The sequence below is a fragment of the Ictidomys tridecemlineatus genome, chromosome 2, assembly GCF_052094955.1.
Source record: "Ictidomys tridecemlineatus isolate mIctTri1 chromosome 2, mIctTri1.hap1, whole genome shotgun sequence".
NCBI lineage: Eukaryota > Metazoa > Chordata > Mammalia > Rodentia > Sciuridae > Ictidomys > Ictidomys tridecemlineatus.
This window is the reverse complement of record NC_135478.1, coordinates 223,982,997-224,003,691: the sequence shown is the minus strand read 5'-3', so window position 1 is coordinate 224,003,691 and position 20,695 is coordinate 223,982,997. Positions and strand designations below refer to the sequence as shown.

The following is a 20,695-nucleotide window of genomic DNA, read 5'->3' as shown; positions in this document are numbered from 1 at the left end:
AAAAATATATGCTGCTGAAAGTATTTGTGGGAAACAGAAAAAGTGCAGAAAATATTTCAGAAGAAAAACATCTCCTCCTCCTCCCCCTCCTCCCCCTCCTCCTCCACATTATCAACATTTTCCATGTCTTGAAGGTCAACTCCTGTCACATCCCACCTGAGGAACTTAACACATATCATTTCAATCAGTCCACACACAACTCCGCGTACGTGTTCTTGTTTGCTCAATTTTACAGTTGAGGAGGCTCAGCTTGCATTGTCTAAGCGGCTGGGTGACACAGCTCGGAGGTCAGTGAGCTCCAAGAGGCCAAGCTTCCCCACCGTTCCAGCTCCTTCTCAGTCCCCTGGCAGAGCCAGGCTGGCACCATGCCCTCTGCCAGGTCAGGGGTAGCTCTGGGAATGGGCGGGGAACAGGGGCACCCAGTGTCTTCTCTGTTGTCCTCCTCTTCTCCATGTTCCATGCACTTCCTTTTATCTACTTTCTGAGTTGTGTGACCCCTGTTCCCTGTGTGTCTACCTCTGGTAGCTGGACGACTTCAGAAACCCACCAACTACTTCATCGCTACCCCCACTGTGCATCCGTGGGGTACAGCTGGGGATGAAGCACACCGTGCTGACAGAAGCCTCGGGGTTCATAACCCTGACACTAACACCATTTTCTCGGGGGACTGGGAGTCAGGCTGCGGGAGGGAGCTGATTTCCACTGTTTGTATCACTTCTGCTGTGGCCTGAGGTGACAATATCAGGAGGGATGCTTGAACACAGTGGCAGTCATTTGCTCAATTGTTTCCTTTATTATCTTAATTCCACTTCCTTTTTGATGTTGTTCTTTTATCTTTGCCTTTGAGCTACCAGCCCAGACCCTCTCTTCTACCCATAAAGGCTTTTTTTTCTATTGCCACTCCCTCCAACATTTGCATTGTATTTCCTCATCTTAATATTAGAGAAGAGGTCATTATTTTAGTTCACTCAGCAATGACTATAGAAGAATGTAAATCAAATCTACCCCAGAAAGCAGAAGGGATCTCTGCACTCTCAGATAGTTCAAGCTCATGATGTGTGCATAGAACATATTCATTTGTAGGGTTACTCAACAGACACTTCTTTAAAAGAATTTGTTTTTGTAGTTGTAGATGGAAAATATGCCTTTATTTTATTTATTTTTATGTGGTGCTGAGGATCGAACCCAGGGCCTCACACGTGCTAGGCAAGAGCTCTACTGCTGAGCTACAGCTCCCAGCCCCTAATAAACACTTCTCAAGGTTCTCCTGTGTGCCCAGGGCTTGGGGATAGAGCAGCATAAAAATCCCTGGCTGTACCCTTTGAACACAACAGTGAGCTCCCATTTATATCCGCAATACCATGTCCCAGCGCCATCGTGGTATTTCACATTAGATGCAAATGACCCGGGCCATAACCCATGGCTCTGAATTTGATGAGCGTTAATAGGAAAAAAACCACCACTGAGCTGGTCTCTCACAAGGCTCTTTCCCCTTCCCAAGCTCACTGGTTATGGCCAATGACCACTAGAGGGCGTTTTAACACTAGCTCAGGCCCCACTCCAGGCCCCTGTCCATCAAAATCCTCACCTTCAATACCAGAGCTGACTTCTCCTTCCTCCTTCAGAACCTTGGACCACACGTTGAGATACATTTACTTTTCAGAGAGAAGATAAATTTATGTGAGATAGGAACCTGCTTTCAGGTAACTGTGCATAAGAAACAACCCTCTCTGCCTATTGTACTAAAAAATAGCTTGGAGAATTACAGTCTTTGAGAGTGATTTTAGTGCACTGCAGATGGATATAACAATATAATGCCTCACAGATTGGACTTTAGTTTTCATGCTAGACAAAATAGAAATCCAGCAGGCTTATCTTCTTTCTTGAGAGATGATTTATGTACTTAATGTGCTTGGGGAGAACAAATGAACTCCCCACCTTGCAGCTCATAAGCTTTGGCTGTGTTCTGGAGAAGGAAAGAGAACTGACACCTCAGACCTTAAACTGGATCCGAAATTGCACTGCAGCTGCCTTCCCACTGAGCTGTAAGAAATGTGGAGCAAAGCAGACACATTTTTCTGGAGTGTAGGAATGGAGGTCCTGTCTAGCCCTGGAGTGCATAATTCATTTGCAGATGAAATTGCTTTAGAAAAGAAATGAAAAACTTGCAAGTGTTGACATATTCATTAGGAGTCTTTTTCTGTTTCAGATCAGATGGGTTTGATGGGTTCCAACTTATTTTTTTCTTATGTTCGCTTGTATAATTTTTATGAATTACAAAAGAAGCAAATGCCGAATCCCGTAGTAAAAGATAAGTAAGAGAACATGGTCCTCCCGGCCCCCAGGGAAGACCTTAAAGGTGCAGCTCAAATGCCTCTGTGGGTCTTCTTGGATCCCTGGCTTCCCCCTGCCATGATCTATCACCTCTTTCTGTGCTTCCCCAGCATGAGCTTCTGCTTGGGTTGGCACTGAGTTCACATCTGTAGAATCGATGTCTATTCCCTGGCCTGGGCTCATGGAGGGAACAGTCACACTGTGCGCTGTGCCTAGGCTGAGTGCTGAGCACATGTTAATGGCCTACAAATCAGTGGAGGGGGAACTTTGTCCTGAAGACCCTGTAGATAATGACCTGTTGGTCGCTCTCTTAGTTCTTGCTTTTAAGAAAGAGAAAGGAATTGGGAAGAAAGGAAACTAATATTTTGTTGGGTCACAGGCCATCCTAGATGTTTCGTATTTTCAGTTAATGCACACAAACCGCATTAAAATAAGTGGCTTTGTTTCTATTTTATCAATAAGGAAATAGATTTCGGTAACTTGCTGGAGATCACAGAGCTATTAAGTGGAAGAGCCTGATAATAAGGACTCCTTAATATTTATGTCTTAATTAACTACTTCTAAATTCAGCAGTCGCAACCCATGGGGGTCTCTGCTTAGCCTGAGATCATTCTCGAAGGGCCATTTTGCTTTATGTGCTCTGGTCTTATTTCTAGCTCAAATTGCTAATATTCTCTTCTGCTATGTCCCCTTTCTATTATTTACACATTGAAAGGGAGACTAACTTTGAAGTCTCTTGTTGAGAATTAGGTGGAACATGTTTCTTTTATCTGAAGAAAGGCGCATCAAGCATGCACATATCTTTTCTCCCCTCTGATCAGAAACTCTTGAGGGTGAAGGACATATTTTATTCATCCTGTCATCCCTTTGCCCCACCGACTCACCACTTTCCACTCCGGGTCTCTCGTATGGTGGACGCTCAGCACATATTTGTTCTCGGGTCTATTTTAATTCAAATTGACTCATTTTATTTGTACTCCACATAGGTTAGTGGCCTTGGGAATGGTATTGGTGACCACCTGATGTTACCCAAGTCAGGTTTAAAACCTGGTTGCTGCTTGGAACTTTCCCAGCATGCAATGAATGGGTGGGTGGTAGACAGGGGTAAGAGCTAATGTCAGTTAGACGTCACCGTGGTAAATTCTTAGTGAAACTCTCAGGTGGGTTTAAGTAGAAAGAAAATGCATTGTTAATAGAAGAGCTTGCAACCATCTTGAGAATGTCTTATCTTCATAAATAGGATCTTCCCCAGACACCTCCACTGCACCCCTGGACTGTCCTTGCCTACTGGCTGCCCACACATCTAGGGGCAGATGTGGCCAGGGGAAAAGCTGCCGCTGGTTTGAAGGAAGGTCACGGAGCAGAATCTGGGTACCTTGCTTCCTCCTTCTAGGCACACTTCACACACAGCCCTGCTTTTTGCTTGTACCAAATAATAAAAAAAATTGCTGAACTACCCTTCCCAGGGCCAAGAACCCATAGCCCATCCTCACACCCGAGTGGACATTACAAAAGCTAATGAGATCGTGAGGTTTTTGATGGGTGTCTCAATTTCAAACAGGCTTTTATGGATACACAGAAATATGGAAGGAAAAATGAATGCAGGCCAAATCAATGGGAAGTCTCTAACATATGCAGTTCCCCTCTCTTTTCTTCCCAGATGTCTTCTATAGAATTGAGCCACTGTAAGGACACAGGAAACTAATAAAATTACTGACCTATGCTCTCCAAAGAATTAAACATGTCTGTCTTCCACTCAAGTGTAAGGTTAGCAGGACTCACTGAGCCACCAGGAGTGAGTGGGAGTGGGCAGGAAGGGAAAGGGGAGTTCTAATGGCCCCTCGTCATTCTGGCTGTCACCTCCCTCTGCCAAGCTTGCCTGTAGTGCACAGCCACGCTGTGAGTTCACCACCAAGAGCAGATAAAAGCTAAATTAGCCAAAGGGAAGAAGCTACAGTAAATGTAATTTCAAGAGCAAGACTCTGGGCAAGCTAGGTCAACTTTCTTTATTTGTTCTGACAACCCTAAAAGGATTCAATGCTTCCAAACAGCGTTATTTTCTTTAATAAAGACTGGAACGACCTCTGGTATTAAAATTTTCAGGAGTGTTTACATCTGTATGCTTTTTGGTAGTGTCTTTATTGGCAGAGAGTTCAAGGGTGATAAAGGCACACGGTTTTAAATGATTAATCGGAGCTTTGGCGTCTGATTTCAGTCTGGTTACTCAGAAAAGAAGCATGGCAAAAGAGAAGACGGGAGGTGGTGTTCATGTTTAGGGAACTGACCTAGAGCTTTATTGGTGTGTGATATTGTGTGCTGGAATGACACCGACCTTCGAGTTAGACCTCTCAGTTTTCTTTCACTTTGAAAGTTAGGATTTTATGACCCCAGAGAGGCATATTAGGTCATTTCCTTTAATGATTGTGTTTCCCCTAATCACATTAATTATTTTTTTCTAAAGAGACTATTGTGCAATTTGGTATGTTGAAAATGAGTGTAATTTTCCACAAATCATAGTAGGTTGCTATTATGATACTATTAGTATGTTACTATTGATAATCTCTTCCTGGGTATAATTTAAAAATTGAACTTTGTCATAGATATGTATGTGTAGGAAGAAACAGAGCCTATAGGGTTCAGTATAATGTGATTTCAGGCATCCACTGAGTGTCCTAGAATACTCCCCCTGTCCATAGCGGGGACCACTATATGCAATAAAGCATTTTACAACTGTTATCTCATGTCACCTGCCAGACTAAGTGCCTATGACCTGCAGCTTAGGGCAGGTGCTTTAAAAGGGATGGAATGGTCTTAGGTGTCGGTTACTCTTTGCTTCCTACCTCAAGGAGGAGAGGGATGCAGGGATGAATTGGCCAGTTTCCAAATATCAATGAATGAGAATAGAGAAAGCCCAGGAATATGGAACCTTCCACCAGAAAGAAAGAGATGGAACTGCTAAAAGCTTTGAGCAACAAAGTTGCAGTCAGATTTCTCAGTTCAGCAGACTGAGTTAGCCCATGATTAAAGGCCACACTGAGGGTCTTCCCACTTGAGTCTTTCATGTCAGGTGGTCTCAAGGTAGCTGCCATTACCTTAGGAGAGAGGCATGGGCACCTGGAGTGAAATAATTAGGTGGGTCTAAGATTCAAGTCTCGGAGAGAGCTTGGGGGTGCAGTCATAGGCACAGGAAATTGACTGGAAGCACAGAGTTCGGAAGCCAGGTCAGGTATGGAGGGAGTGTATTTGCAAAGAAACCACAGGACTGGTCTACTTTAGAAATACCTGTACCTGCAGGAGCTGGAACCTACAGCTGCACAGCCACAGGAATGCACTGCCCCTAGTACTCGATTCAAAGGTGGCCATGGCAGACCACAGACAGGAAAGAGCCTCATGGAGGACTGAGCCATGGAGGGCCATGAGAACAATGGAAAAAGTGATCCAATCAGGAGACTCCTCCTCCTACCAAGGGTGGAGGTGGGGGACTGATGGCCGTGGTCATTAGAGTAGCTACCCAGTATGCTTTCATCACTCCTGGAGACTTTCTGCATCTAGAAGCATGACTGATATGAGATAGACTTTTACTGGGTAAGCCACAGAAAATTTAGGGTTAATTTGTTACAGCAACTGGTGATATCCTAACACTTGCATCTTTCTCTCTATCCCTAGCATATATCCTCTACCTGTTGCTTATGTTTGGAATGCTTCTTTGACATTCATATTCAACATGTAGTACAAATGGTAACTGATACAACTGTTTTTGTATGATTTGGTTGAAATTCTGACTAATGGCAGGTAGAAAATTATCATCTTTATTTTGAGAAATAGAATTCAGTAATTTTTTTTGGGGGGGGGCCGCAGAATTTGTTTTGAAAACTCCCAATAAATATAAAGTCATGTCTTTTGTGGTAAAGAATCTGGGGACCTAATCATCATTTGTTCCTGAAGACTGGGAATTATTGAAGAGAGGTCTTATTTTGCTTGCAGAAAATCTGTTAACTTCTTCTTGGCAAGGATAGGGTGGCTCTCCAGTTAGATGAAAGCCAAAATGACACATCCTTCCCATCTGTTCCAGTGATTTTTAGAGAATATGGGTTCTGAGTATCTGTGCCAGAGACTGCACCCCTGAACTCTCTGCTGTCTCAATTACATCAAAACTCAAAAATATGTGCTAGTTATGGATAAAGAACTTCAGTTTATTCATTTTGGCTTCCTAGCTAGTTTTATCCTTGGACCAGGCTGGATGTCAGCAAGCTGCTTCCTCTCCACTCTCGTCCCTTCGCCTGCCCGTCGTTCCGTCCCGCCCCGCTCTCTGCAGGGGCATTGGGCAGAATTCCATTTTGAAGTTATGCTTGACTTTCCCAGGGAGATACGGTCACCTTTGCTGCAGGGATGCAGAAGGCACCGCTTCCGCTTTTCCCAGAGCCCACCACATAACAGGAGGACAGAGGACCTTCGACTGTCCCTGCATCTTAAAAAAAAAAAAAAAAAAACAACGAAAAAACAAAACCCAAACACACAAAAGACCTGAAGAAATTCATCAAAATATCAAAATTTGTAATATTTGGGTGATGGGTACATAAATATGTGTATTTTTTTTTGCTTTTAAATGTTTTGAACTATTCTATAAGAATAATAAAAATGCAATAATCCTGAAGGTCGTACCAGTTAGAGGGATCTACTTGCAGGATTTTGTGAGCATCCCTCCAGACATGGCTCCATTAAATAATGGTCTGGAGCACGTGTGAACCTCGCAGTGACAGACCTTGTTCAACTCTGCTTCGGCTCTGCCCTGCACCCTGACCTTGGGTGGGTTACCTCACAGTTCCTGGGTGTTAGTTTCTAAGACTGAGATAACAATGGCACACAGCTCTTAAGGTCTGTGCGAGGACTGAATATGAAAATGAGTGTCGAGGAGTGCCTACAACACAGGGACACTCCATCCAGGGAGCAGCTGCCATGTATGTAATGTTGTATTCGGGGACCCTGCGCCGGGCCGTTCTCTATGTCAGAAAATGTGATCCATGGCATTGAGAAAGAGGATAGAGGAGGAAAAGCTTCGATGCTGTAGAGGAAGTGGTTCCTTTCATCCCCTGGCTCTGGAGGAGCTCAGAGCCACCGTGCGCGTGGGTGGGACCCTGTGTCGAATAGGGCTGCTCTGCTCCCCCGTGTCTCGGGGCTGTGCGACCCACGGCTGACTTTATCTCCCTGTGTCGTCCTCTGGGCTTCCTGCCGACCTCCTTGGATCCCATGTACAAGGTATTTGGGAGGAAAGAAAGGAAAGAGGGAGGAAGGGAAACCGGGTGGACAGCAGGAAGGATGGCCACACAAGACTTGGACGTTGTGGCGGTGAAGCTCCGTTGACCCCATTCCTCAGGGCACACAGGACTCCGCCGGTGCCCTCTGCCAGCGGGAGTGTGCTTATGTTTTGACTGGCATCGAGCCCTAAGCCATTATCCCGGCCAGTGTTCATCAGTGACGGCGCCACTTGGCGGTCCTGGTGGGTTCTCATTCATTTTGGTGTCTGATGACTGCGAGTGCCGGTTCTTCATTATCGGTGTGGAGATTGGGTGCTTTATTTTTTGGCAGCAAATGTTTCATCCAAAGTCAATTTCCCTCAAGTGCTCAGCACCGTTTCGGACGGTGTGTGCGCAGGGAATGCAAATTAATTTGATGTTAGCTTTAGCCAAACCCAGCTAGGAAGGTAAACCTGATTTTAAAAACACCGTAAACACTGAGAAACATCATGTAAATTGTATGATGTTTGAGCATGTATAAATGCGTGAAAGTTCACCTGAATCCCAAAGGCATCTCTCGCAGCACTTCCAAGCTCAGCTCTGATTTATTTCTGTTCTTTGATTGTAAAAGTCTTAATTTGAGGTGATTGTCTTGGCCGTTCTATTTTATGGAAGAGGGGGCTATCAGAAGTGACTGAGGATACATGTATGTTTCATGTTTTTGTTCTCTTATAAAAATGCAACACGTGTTTATCATGGAAAATGAGGAAATGCAGGAAACTTTGGAGGAAACAGAACCATCCATAATCCCTTCACCCAGGGATAATCACTGCTAATGTTTTATTATCTCTCTTCCCACACGTTGTTAAGGTTGTAGAAATTCTCAAGGTAGATTTGTAGACTGTTGTAAGGAAAATATTAGAGGGTATTTTTTGCAGGTGTAAAGGTACCTTTAGAATGACTTCCGGCTCCCCAGACCTCCTACCCGAAAGGAAGTGGGTCATGGGGAGTTCTGGGACCCACTTTTCCATGAGGAGTCCTGTCTTTTCCTTGTCCACCACCTTCTACCTTTTTTCCTTCGTCCTTCAGGGGAGGACTTGCTGCAGTGATGGACTGGGCTGGTGCGAAGAGGCTGAGCTGGAGAGGCCAGAGCGCCCCAAGCCAGAAGTCTTCCCCAGCAGCTCAGGCAGATCTTGGAAAACATCTGGGGACTTATGTGATTGCATCACAGCTGCAAGGTGTGGGATGCAGGGCTGTTCAGCTCTTGGGGTGCATGTCCTACAGCAGAAATCCTTCTTGTTGTGTGGATGGATTTCCTGGTCTATTTCCCCTCCTTCAGAGTGGCCCATCCAGAGCTCCCTGCACCCAGCAAGGCTCCTCCTTTTCACTCCTTTCTGTTCTCCGAGGTGAGTCCCCAGCTGCCCACTCTGACCATAGGAACAGACTAGGAACTGTGCATCTCTCTTCCCCCATCCCCTGCTGGGTGAGCACATGACCCAAGTGGGGCCCATTAGAGATCTTCTGGGAATTTAAATTGAGAATCAAGAACATGGGGCCCTTTCTTCTGGTAGTCAAATTGGGAAGACAGGAGCCTATGAATCCAGCAACTATGACCCATGATAGGTGCAAGATGGAGCCTGCAGTAAGAGGTAGTCAACCCCGGCTTCAGAGAGAGACGAGGGAGACCAGGAAGGCTGGAGTGGGGGGCGGGTGGGGCGGGGAGAGGCCGGCCCAGCGGTATTCTAGTCTAGTTGTGATCTAGGTTCCCTGAATTCTCTTCCCCAAGAGTTGGTTTTCTGTTCCTTAAATTATATAATTCTCCCCAATAAATTAGTTCTGAACTGATTTTTGGGGGTGTCATTTGTTGCCCAAAACACCCCAACATTAGGGCCAGACTCCCCTCTCCTTCTAGTTCCCCGGGTTCTCTGCAGTTGTCTGACTTCTGGGACGTGGAGACCCCTGCCCTTCTGTGCCTCACGAGCCCCAGGTCTTCAACCGGCCACCCCTCCCTTTCTCAGGTGGGTCTCCAGGGCACTGTGGCAGAGTGAGGGTGGGCCCTACTCAACCCCGTGGCTGTGGGGTCTCCTCTGTTTTCCTGTCTTTAATGCTAATTGTTTAGCTCCTTTTAACTTCCAGTATTATTTTGCAAGGGGAAATGTCAAGATAAATCACTTCTTAAAGAAGAGGTAGCAGATTGGGTGTTTAAGAGAATGTCCAAGGGCCACCGAACACATCCATCCAGTGGAATAAGGCCACCCGGCTCCTGGGCTCGCTGGTGTTTTAGAAGGGACTTGAGCCGTGGTTAGAGAATGGGCTCGGTATGCTCAGGCAAGAGTCTGCAGCTCCTCAGATGCGCTGGGTGCTGTGCTGGCCCAGGGGACTGGCAGGTCACGGGGAGAGAACCGTGTCTGTGTCTTCTTTGATAGACGGCATAACAAGCTGTGGGAGCGCCCTGTCATTTTCCCGGGGAAGACCTCTCCTTAAAGTGCCCTCTGGCATTCACTGCTGAAGGCCACACGTGGACTCCACATCACGTTACGAATGTGACAGCCACCAGCACGCAGGACAGACAGGGCTGTGCCTTTCTCTGCAACCTGAACTTCCCCCAGCCACCCACCGAATCCCAATGAGGTCTGGGTGCTGCCAAGCCACTGCCAAATGACACTCCACTCCGCTGACAAAGCAGCCCCCCCCCCCCGCCTGCTGTTCCGTCCTGACAGGTATCTATTTTGAACTCCTCCTAGAGAATGCCGAGACAGCTCCCATCCTTGGTCGGCCTCCCCAGGGGATGACCCACGCTGTCTCCCAGGCGGGCTTTTCATTGTGAAAATTGGTGGTGAGGGTGGTGGCAACAGAGTGTGTCACAATCCAACTGTCCCTTTGTGCCGAAAGCCTACAGCCCGAGTCTGAGGTTCTGGGGAGACTGTGTTTTGAGGATTCTAAAGGCAAAACCTCCACAGAGAAAAAAACAGTTATTTATATTATGTTAGTTGTGAAAGAAGTAGGTCAGATAGACCAAATAACCTTTGCTGGAAGCATGATAAGGTCCAGGCAGGCGAGAGTGTGGCCAGGAGACGATGTGGTAGAGGGGAACCGCAGCCTGATGGCACTAAGGCGAGAGAGAGGGCTGGCAGCCGGAAAGCCACAGAGTATACAGACGGGACCTTTAGTCCACTTCTCCCTGAACATATGTGCTACCATCCACTTTGCCAGTGCCTTTCTGGTAAGAGTCACAGTCAGACCTTTATATCCAGGGGCTTTGCGGTCTCAGATTCAACCAACGGCGGATCAAAAATATTTAAAAATAAAATTGCATCTGTACTGAACATGTCATTCATTTTTTTGGGATTTTTTTTCTTGTCATTAATTCCTTAACAATGTACCACAACAATTATTTATAGAGCACTTGCATTGTATGAGGTACTATAAGTCACTGGGTGTGACTTAAAGTACATAGGAGGATGTGTATAGGTTCTTTACATATACTACGTCATTTAAATTTTATTTTGGTACTAGGGATTGACTCCGGGGGCATTGTACCACCGAGCCACCCGTAGTCATTTTTTATTTTGAGGAAGGGCCTTGCTAAGTGATTGAGGGTTTTGCTAAGCAGCTGAGGCTGGCCTTGAACTTGCGATCCTTTTTCCTCAGCCTCCCAAGTCATTGGGATTACAGGCATGTACCTCCTGGTACCTGGTCAATACTCTGCTATTATATATAAAGGACTTGAGCATTCTCAGATTTTGGTATCCATGGGGGAGGAGAACTAATGCCCCATGAATACCAGGGGATGACTATATATCTTTTTACTTAGTTAAACCATTTGTAATAAAAAGTATGATAAATTGTTTCTTCTACCTCCCTGATCCCCCAAAAGAAAGCCAACAGCCAAGTATTACAGGGCCTAGAGACACATTATGTTATTATCATGTGTATAATTTACATGAACACATGTAAGTACCTTGAGAATTATGGTCTTCTCGTGGCGGGTGATGTTGACACTGTGGGGTTGTCCGTTGGCCATGTTCCTGTGGTCTACATCAATATTGTACGGCTCTCTGGTGCCTCCCAGGTTGTACCGAATCTGCAAATTTCCTGTTTAAGAAGAAGGAAAGAAATGTGGTAACATTTTTGCTGATTCATTTCAATGTCCCTTTCCCCACTCCTGCAACTTTGACTTCAGTTAAATTCTGCTCCTTCCTTTAATGCCTATTGACACCATTCCAGTGTTGAACCTGGATTCTCTATTCAGATGGCTGCTGATCCACAAGGGTTGACAGCACTAGGCTCACAGGTATTTACAACCTGCCCACGATGAACCTCAGTGAACCGTTATCACAAAGTTGATGCAGCAAGTAGTATAAATGCTCCAAGCTGGAAATGAAGAACATGTACAACATAGGACTGTGGAGATGCCTGCAGGCCCCCCAAATACTATGTCAAATAAAAGGTAAACACAGTGCGCGGGGAAGGTGTCATCTACCAGTGAAGTATGACATTCTGCGTGGAAGAGAATCTCAAGCATCCAATATGAAAAATAAACATAATTTGCAAAAGATAAATACATGGGATTTTGGGTGGCCTCATTGCTGCCAAGAAAGCAAAATAATGAATTTTCTTCTGGGTTAGAGATTAACCAAATGCAAGTTAAAGGAAAGAATGGTGTCCCACCCTTGTTGGCACCTCAGGCCCCCCAAGTTCCCTCCATGATATTTCACTTGGCCCCCAACTCATTTCTGTTTTTCTCCTTGCTTCTTCTCAACAATGACAAGTGATCTTCGAAAAGGTTAATATGACATCCGAGATCCTGCTTTTAGCTAATCTGCATAGCAAGCATGGCTTTTATTTCTTACTTATGATCTTAAAATATATCAATTTGTTTATGTCATTTTTACCCAAATTGGAATTTTCATGCTGTTAGTAGCATTTGACATCTGAGCACTTAAAAATGGAGTCGGCAGTGCAGCGAGGCTTTGACCAACTGGAAGCACCTACTGGGTTTGCAGTTGCCTCTTTCATTTCTTTCTAGAGGCACAAAACTCATAATCTGATTTTTTTTTTGTACCAGGGATTGAACCCCCAGGTGCTTAACCACTGAGCCCCAGCCCAAGCCCTTTGGTCATTTTTAAATTTCAAGACAGGGTCTTGCCAAGTTGCTTAGGGCCTTGCTAAATTGCTGAAGCTGGCCTTGAGCTTGTCATCTTCCTGCCCCAGCTGCCCCAGCCTCCGGGATTACAGGTGTGCGCCACTGCACCTGGCTGAGACTTTGATTTTTAAATTACAAAACAAAACATGATAATCAACAGGGAGAAAGTAAACAAAAAAGAGAAAAGAATACCATCACCCACGACCCCACCGTGGAGAGATACGGACTGCACCTTGGCAGTCTCTCCTTCCAGACGTTGGACTGCACATGTACACACGTAAATAAATGCAGTGCTTTCTAAAATGCTGTCCTTCCCTTTTTGGGGCTTCAAGCATTACACATACCATTTAAAATGTAGCACCATGTTCCTGAGTTGAAGGGAACATTTGTTAGGGTGATCAAGAATTAACTGCACTTGGTGTTTTTGCTTTCTGAATGAAATTCGATAAACCTTTGCTATTTCTGAGTTTTACGTTAGCATCTTATCTTGGATTTCTTTGCTTGTAGCATTTCTGCCAAGCATGGCTGACTTTCTTCTCTTAGACATCAAATTCGCCCCTTCTCTTCCACATTGCTCCTTTCCAGCAGATGTGGGCTCTCTGTGTCCAGCACCATCTCTATTTACCAAAGCCTCCGGTCACACATATCTTCTGGCTCCACTGAGGTCCCTCTGGCTGAGCCCAGACTGTCTTCTCATTATTTTGGCCCCGATGTCTTGTTGGCACCTCAGACATAGCACCCACAACGTAAGACGGACCCATTCCCAGAAGTGTCCCATCGCATTTTGATGGACGCTCACCTTGTGCTTCCAGACCCCCTTTTCCTACATCATGTGTCTGATCTTTCAGCAAATCCTGGCTTGGTCTTTGTACCATGCATCTTGTCCCCTCTTGCTTCTGCTTTTACTCCAACTTCCCCCGTCCAATCTGGCCTTTGCCCCTCATACACCCTTTCCCCCTGGTGGTCAGGGTGACCCTCTGCTCAGAATCCTCCAATGGCTTCCATCTCACTCAGCGTAGAAATCTGAGTCCTCGTGGTGACTTACCTCGAGGCGCCCATTGGAGCCTCCTCCACCATCTCTGACCTGATTTCTGATTTCTCTCCTCCTTGCTCAGGCCTCTCCAGTTCACAATGTCCTCCTTGCTGACTCCCTAGAAGCCTAGCAAATGCTACCTTGGGACCTTTGCCCTTGCCTCTGTCTAGGATGCTCGCCACCCAATATCAGCATGGCTGACTTCTCACTCCTTCAGATATTTGCTCTTATGTCATCTTCTCAGTGATGACTTCTGTGGAAGTGGAAGTTACCCACTCCTTTTCCTTAGCCAGTGTCCCCCGCTTTCTGCCTTATATTTCCTCCATAACAGTTCTTACCATACAACACACTAAAGATTAATTAATTTGCTTATCCATCTTCTTTTCAAAGGTAAACTCCGTGAAAGCAAGAATTCTTTTTATATTCTTTATTTCATTATGCCCAGTATTCTTCAAATACGTGGCTGCACCAGTTCACCTTTCATTTATTCATTTCTGCGGAATGCGTTTATTTAGTGCTGTACAAAGCACAGTTTTTCCGTGCCTGATCCACGGTAGGTACTTTATAAGTATATGTTGAATCAGTTTATGAATGGATCTTCTTTCCCAATGTTTTCATGCAAAGCACAGAGAAGTCTTTTCAAAAATGCATAAGTATTTCACGGGTTCATTTAAAGCCCTTCAAAGTCTTCCAGTTGCTCTTAGGATGAAGATGTACATTCTTAATCCAGCTCCTCATGCCTTGTCTGATTTGCTTGCTCATTTATTTTCAAATCATGCCACTCTCCCTCTTGCTTTGTATACCAAGCTGCCTTGGAATTCTATTCCCTAGAAAATTCCAGTCTCTTCCTACCTCAGGGCCTCAGAAGGTGCTGCTCCCTCTTTCTGCCTGGGTCCTTTCCTTTCTCAGCATTTTCCTGATTTTTTTCCCCTTTACCCAAATGACATTAAAAAACATCATTGTTTGCAAGTGAAGGAGATAATTAGCAGGTATTTGGCAACCCGCAGAGCAAACAAGTTGGTTGTCTTAAGCTTTTACTCCTGATGCCTGGACATCATGTGACAACAGCGGGTTTCTTCAAATACGTGGCTGCACCGGTTCACCTTTCATTTATTCATTTCTGCAGAATGCGTTTATTTAGTGCTGTACAAAGCACAGTTTTTCTGCAGGCCTGAAAGTGAGCTGTCAGTCTGGTTACAGTGTGGACAGGCACTAAGCATGGATCTAGAGATCCAAGGTGAGTAAAAGAAGGCTCTGGATGTGAGTGTGAGAGGACCAAGTGATTACGCAGAACCTGGTCCATATGCCTCCTGACTTTCAGTGGTCCTTTTATTTTCTCCCGTTCCATTAAAATCAGTTGGGTGTGGGGGTACACACCTATAATCCCAGTTTCTTAGGAAATGGAGGTAGGAGGATTGTAAGTTTGAGGCCAGCCTGGGCAACTTAGTGAGACCCAGTCTCAAAATAAAATAATGAAAAGGACTGGAGATGTAGCTCAGTGGTAGAGCGCTTGCCTAGCATGTGAGGCCTCCATCAATCCCTAGTACTGGGCAGGAAAAAAAAAAATCAGTATTGAGTTGTTTTCATTATTTTTTCCCTCTTTTTTCTGGCTTTGTTGGGTTTTGAAGATATGATTTAAAATTCCTATAAATGCTTCACTTAATAGTAACAGAAATTCTTCGCTTTGACAAAAAAGATGAGTTGGAACTTTAAATTTATATAGAGTGAGTATCTATAAACAACAGTGGGAATATTCTTGAAAAATAAAATTTAAATGATATATTTATTCCTTTCAAATAATAGCAGAAGAGGATCACTAAATGATGGTTGGGAGGATGTTAATATTTACCCATTAAAGTAAAATATTATTCAAATGAGGGGTACTTCACTTCTTCTATATCTTGTTCATCTCCCAGGTGAATTAAAGCCGTTATAAGGGACTGCTCTTTTATTGGGCTGCAGCAAATAACGTACTTAACAGATTTATTCTCTCCTGGTCTTCATCATTATCATCAGCAAACACTTACAGGGCACCTATTGTAGGCAGGAGATGTAGTGCTGGGAGCTTTTCATCTCCTGGGAAGACAGGCCGTATTTATAACAGAGACAGATAACAATACAGTACATTAAGTGCCAAACAAATGACATTGAAAATAAGCGTAATTGGAGTTTGAAGTCAGGAGAAGTCATTGTGAGTAGGTGAGCCTTGATGTGGGCCTCGGATGAAAGACAGGTGTGGACTGAAGAGCCAGGCGGAGGGTGTGTAGGTCTGGGAGCATCGCGGGCATGAGGCCAGGACAGAGGACCGCTGACGACTGGAGTTGGTGCTTCTTGAAATCGAAGGGCAGGGGCTGCTGGATAGGTGGCAAAATATGGATGGACTCGGTGGATTCTGGTGAGAGTAATCACTCAGCCTCACCCGTGGGCCACTGCATGTATACACCATGTAGTGCTCAAGACCTGGGTACTCACTTACTTTTCAAAATAATTCGATAAGGGAGACACTATGTTACAATCAGGAAACTGAGGCATGGGGCTGCTTACTGATCATCCAGGTCAACTGGCAAAAGGCAGATGCAGAATTCCAATCCAGACAGTCCAGGCTCTTCCCTATGGGGCTGGAGGTGCTGCCTGCAAGGCTGTGAGTTAGGGATCTCCCTTGCTCTCCATGCGGGGGCTCTGATAAGTGTTTAATGGGGACAGTATACCCTATCTCCAGGAAAGGATGTCCATATGAAGGAGGACTTTTCCAGGTGTGCCGGGAAAGGCTGATGCCACTTAGATCCGGTTTCAACCCAGAAGCAACTGGAAGCAGAGAGATGGGCCAGAGCTTCCCAGCGGGACGTGCTATCCTACCCTGGGTAATGGGGCGGCAGACGATGCTGCCCTCCCCACTCAGCAGATCCATGGGAGGCAGGGTAGCCGCAGTCCCTGGTGGGGAGCCTACCAACACAGCTGATCCACAGCTGGGCCAAATTTGAATAATTCAGAGGGCGCTGTGGGAGGGCCAAGTTTGAATAACTCAATGATTCAAAATAATCATTGAATTATTTTGAAAATTAAATGAGTACCTAGGTCTTAAATATGCACACCACTCAAATGCAGTCCATTTCTATGGTTGCATGATGTGGGGGTGCTGGGGACCACTGATGTGGACGTGTGCGGTGGAGAGTAGTGTTAGGGAGCAAGGGGACGGGATAGGAGTCCTCAGGAGGCGGGAGGACGGAGCTTTCGCAGATGGAGCTCAAGCATGTGCGAGGTGGTGGTGGCTGTCAGAACCCGGAGGCTCCAGAGAGGATGGCTCTGGGGATCAGCAACAAGACCTTTCTGAAGGACAGCAGCAGTTTTAGCCAAGACTTTCTAGTTTGTTAGTCCCCCCTCCCCCTTCTATTTTGTCATACATAGACCTTATTGATTTTTTTTTTCTCCCAGAAATTTAAAAATGCAGTATTTGGAATGCAAAAAGGTTGACTTTTCACCAGCAGTGTGAGGATTTCACCAGCCAAATGCACTGACTGTCCAGAGGGACCCGAGGGGTCTGGGCCTGGAGTCAGACACCTGCACCCAGAAACCCCAGGCCTGCCCTCAGCGCTGAGCGGGCCAGTCCTTGACCCTCTCTGCGCACCAGCTTTGCCGTCTGTAGAAAGGCGCGAGAGGACCTCCCTCCTGGAGCTGTGTGCCTCCTGGGAATCAGCGCCCGTGAAACACTTAGGAGGGTGGTGGGGACGCAGCGAGCGACGTCAGGTGGCGGCCACCGCTAAGGAACTGATCACTCCAAGCACCCCCCACTCCCCACCAACGAACGCCCCCGCCCCGGGGAACACGTGCACGCGACGCTGCCGTGGCTGTGGGAAGGTGTCACTGAAATTTAACCGGGACCAAATTTTGGTGTGGCCGATGTGGAGGAGCGGACGACACAGCATCTACTGCGCATGCTCACCCAATTCTGACCCTGTCAAGGTGAGAGCCCTCCTCCTGGGGGGGGGGGGGGAGAAGCCCAAGGGCTATCTGCCCACTTGGAGGCTGGAACATCTGGGTGGAGAACGGATTAAAAATCCATTTTTCCCGATCCAGAGGAAATAAACCAGTGATCTCCTGGAAAACAGGGGGTGCACGTGTTCTCTCCTGCACTCTTACTTTCTGTTTCACTTGCTATTCTTTTTCTCTTTCCTGACTAGAAAAGCAGCACTGGCCCAGTGTGAGCCTCTGACATGGACAGAAGAATATTACTCAGGAGAAACAAATCACCCACAGTCCAGTCAAAGACCTGAGCTCACATTATTGCTATTTTTAAATTTGTTTTTACAGAGCTAGGCTGATTGTAGATTCAAGGCTGTACCTCTATTTTTTTTTTGTTAGTTTACCATTATGTCACACAAAATTTCCCTATGTCATTAGTTGCTCTTCATAAAAGTTATTTTTAACGAATACCTATTATTCCGTAAATTGATGCCTGTCTTTTTCACTCTTTTACTAGAACAAAATCCTAGGCTCTTTCTAATCCTTCTGTTTATAGACAGCTCCGTGATGAACATCCTCAGGTTTCATGAATCCTGTGTGATTTTGGTCTTATCTCTTTAGGAATGATTTCTGAAAGGGAAAATTCTAGGTAATATGCATTTTCTCACATTCTTTTTTACCAACAAAGCTTTGCCTACAGAAGGAGTTTAAATTTTGCTATTTCTTAAAACCCTAGCTGAGTTGGGTTAATAATAATTTTTGGCTCCCATGGGAGAAGGTCTCGATCTTTAAGATGCCCCAACACTGGAGTGCTGTGGACCGCGAGGAGAGATGGATGATGGGGGCGCTTCCCGGCTGGAGCCCACAAGGTCTCTGTAGGAGTGAGCGGCCGAGAGCTCTTCCTTCACACACCAAACGTGTTTATTCCTAAAAAAGTGATCTTGAAACTTTAACCATTTGCAAACTGATGTTTCAGACAGGAGATGGATTCCAGTTCAGGACTGGCCAGACTCCTCTCAGAGGGCACTATGGGAGGGCCAAAGCCCGTTGCACATTCTAACCAGGATCCGGCCTGGTTCAGAGCATGGGGTGATCAAGATGGCAGCTGGGCATTACAAGTAAGAACACACCCCTGCTTTCAGCAACCCTTATTCCAGGGGTGTATTTTATAAAAGTAAAATTCTGAGGGAATTTAGGCATGAAAATGTCTCTAACTTTCTATACAATATCATAAATCAGGATAGTTCCTTGATTTATACAAAATTAATTTTACTTCTTCAAAGCTCACGTCTATTTAACACAGTGGCAAAGGTATTTACTTAATGGGAACAAAAAAATGATCACTATACTTGTGAAACCCTCTTATTCATCTAATATGGTTCTTGAAAGGCATTGATACACCTCATCAACATGACTACTAAAACACAATGCTACAAAGCACGCAACCAATGAGGTATTTCTTGACTTTCATACAGAGAACGAGGTTTGAAGAAGTTAGGCAACTCTCTTAGTGTCCTACGGGGAATAAAGAACAAGACAGAACCATCCAGACTCCTTCTAGAACATTCTGTCTGCCCACTGTGGGATGGCGGAAGGCTAGCTATCCTTGTCCTTACCGGTGGGTTTGACGAGAACTGCCAAGAAGTCCGTGGTGAGAGAACTGACGTAGAGGAGGATGCAGGGTGCCCTGGTGGTGCTGAAGCTGAAATGGATCTGCTCCTGAGCCAGGTCTGGGCCCGAGTGCTGCTGGTCCAGAGAGTTCTCTGCTCTACTGCCCGAGTCTTTGGAATTGACTGCAGGTGCCTGGAAGTTGTACCGAAGCCACATCCCCTCTTCAAAGAACGCACCAACATCTGTTGAAAAGGAAAGGTGAAATTGAAAAATGAGGGCAGGGTTGGCACCAACCCAGCCAAGGTGTTCAACTTGGGTAGACTGCTGACTTCATGATGGCCTCTGAGACAGGTCACTGAGGGTCCCACTGGCCCCAGGAGGTGTCAGACTGAGTAAACTAGGCTGATGTCTGCCATCTCATCAACACAAATAGCCTGTCAAAAACAAACCACTCAACAAACACAGCATGTAACAGAGTATGGAAATCTGCAAGATTAAAAACAGTAATAAAAATTAAGAAACTGAAATCATACTAGAAAAAAAAAAAGATGTCATGTACGCTGCTCAGAACCAAACAACTGATTTTTAGTTTGAGGAGACAGGCTGAAAAATAAAGGCAGAATTATAGCATAGAGCCCTGATTTAAGGAGCCCACTTGTGCGTTCTCTTTGAGATTGGGTTTGATTTGGTTATTCACACGGAAAGGCCCAACGTAAACCCTAAGACTCGGGGGGCTTTGTGTATAGAGCTTCCATTCACAAAAGATAAAATTAGAGAGAACTGGATTCAGATTCGGCTCTGGGGTCACTTAGCTGGGTGGCTTAGGGGAAGTCAGTTAACCGACTTCTGCAGGCCTCAGTATTTCATCTGTGAAATGGAGAGTAATTGGCTCTAAATAAATAGTATCTATTGTTATCATCGTTAAGAAACAAGAAGGAAGGTCACTCACCCTTCCTGCACGATGCTTTTCTGATAGCCTGATCAGTGCTAATTGGGTTTTAATCACTTCCTGGCAGACAGGACCCTGGTGCCGGTTGCCCATCCTTGGCTCACCCGGGTTCACTGACCGGCTGAGTCACCCGTGAAGATTCCTGTGGTCTTCAAAGTTAGTTTCATGACCCTCTTCCTATGCCTTTCCAAAGCATTTCTCAAACCTCACTGCCCAGGGAACCCATTAATCCCACAACACCCAACACGCCGCAGCACTGACACGCTGCAGAATATATTTTACAAGCACTGCTCCACAGTATGATGAACAGAGGAGGACATTGTCAGACAGGTATCCCACTGGAGGGGTACTAATGGCTTTTAGCAGGCAGGGGTAAGGACAGGAGGCTGTCCCTTAATGTCAGGACTGTGTTTCACAATAAAGAACTG

At 45.6% G+C, this 20,695-nt stretch overlaps 1 protein-coding gene across 1 annotated transcript in view; it reads right to left on the bottom strand.

The window, feature by feature from the left end:
* Positions 1-20,695, bottom strand: part of Cntnap2 (contactin associated protein 2) — a 1,898,037-nt gene that overhangs the window by 130,533 nt on the left and 1,746,809 nt on the right. The window contains exons 19-20 of the mRNA XM_005326627.5: positions 19,324-19,560; positions 11,530-11,663 (exon numbers count right to left, since the gene is read on the bottom strand). Of these exons, the coding sequence (XP_005326684.2) occupies positions 11,530-11,663; positions 19,324-19,560 (371 nt within the window). The remainder of the gene's footprint in view (positions 1-11,529; positions 11,664-19,323; positions 19,561-20,695) is intronic.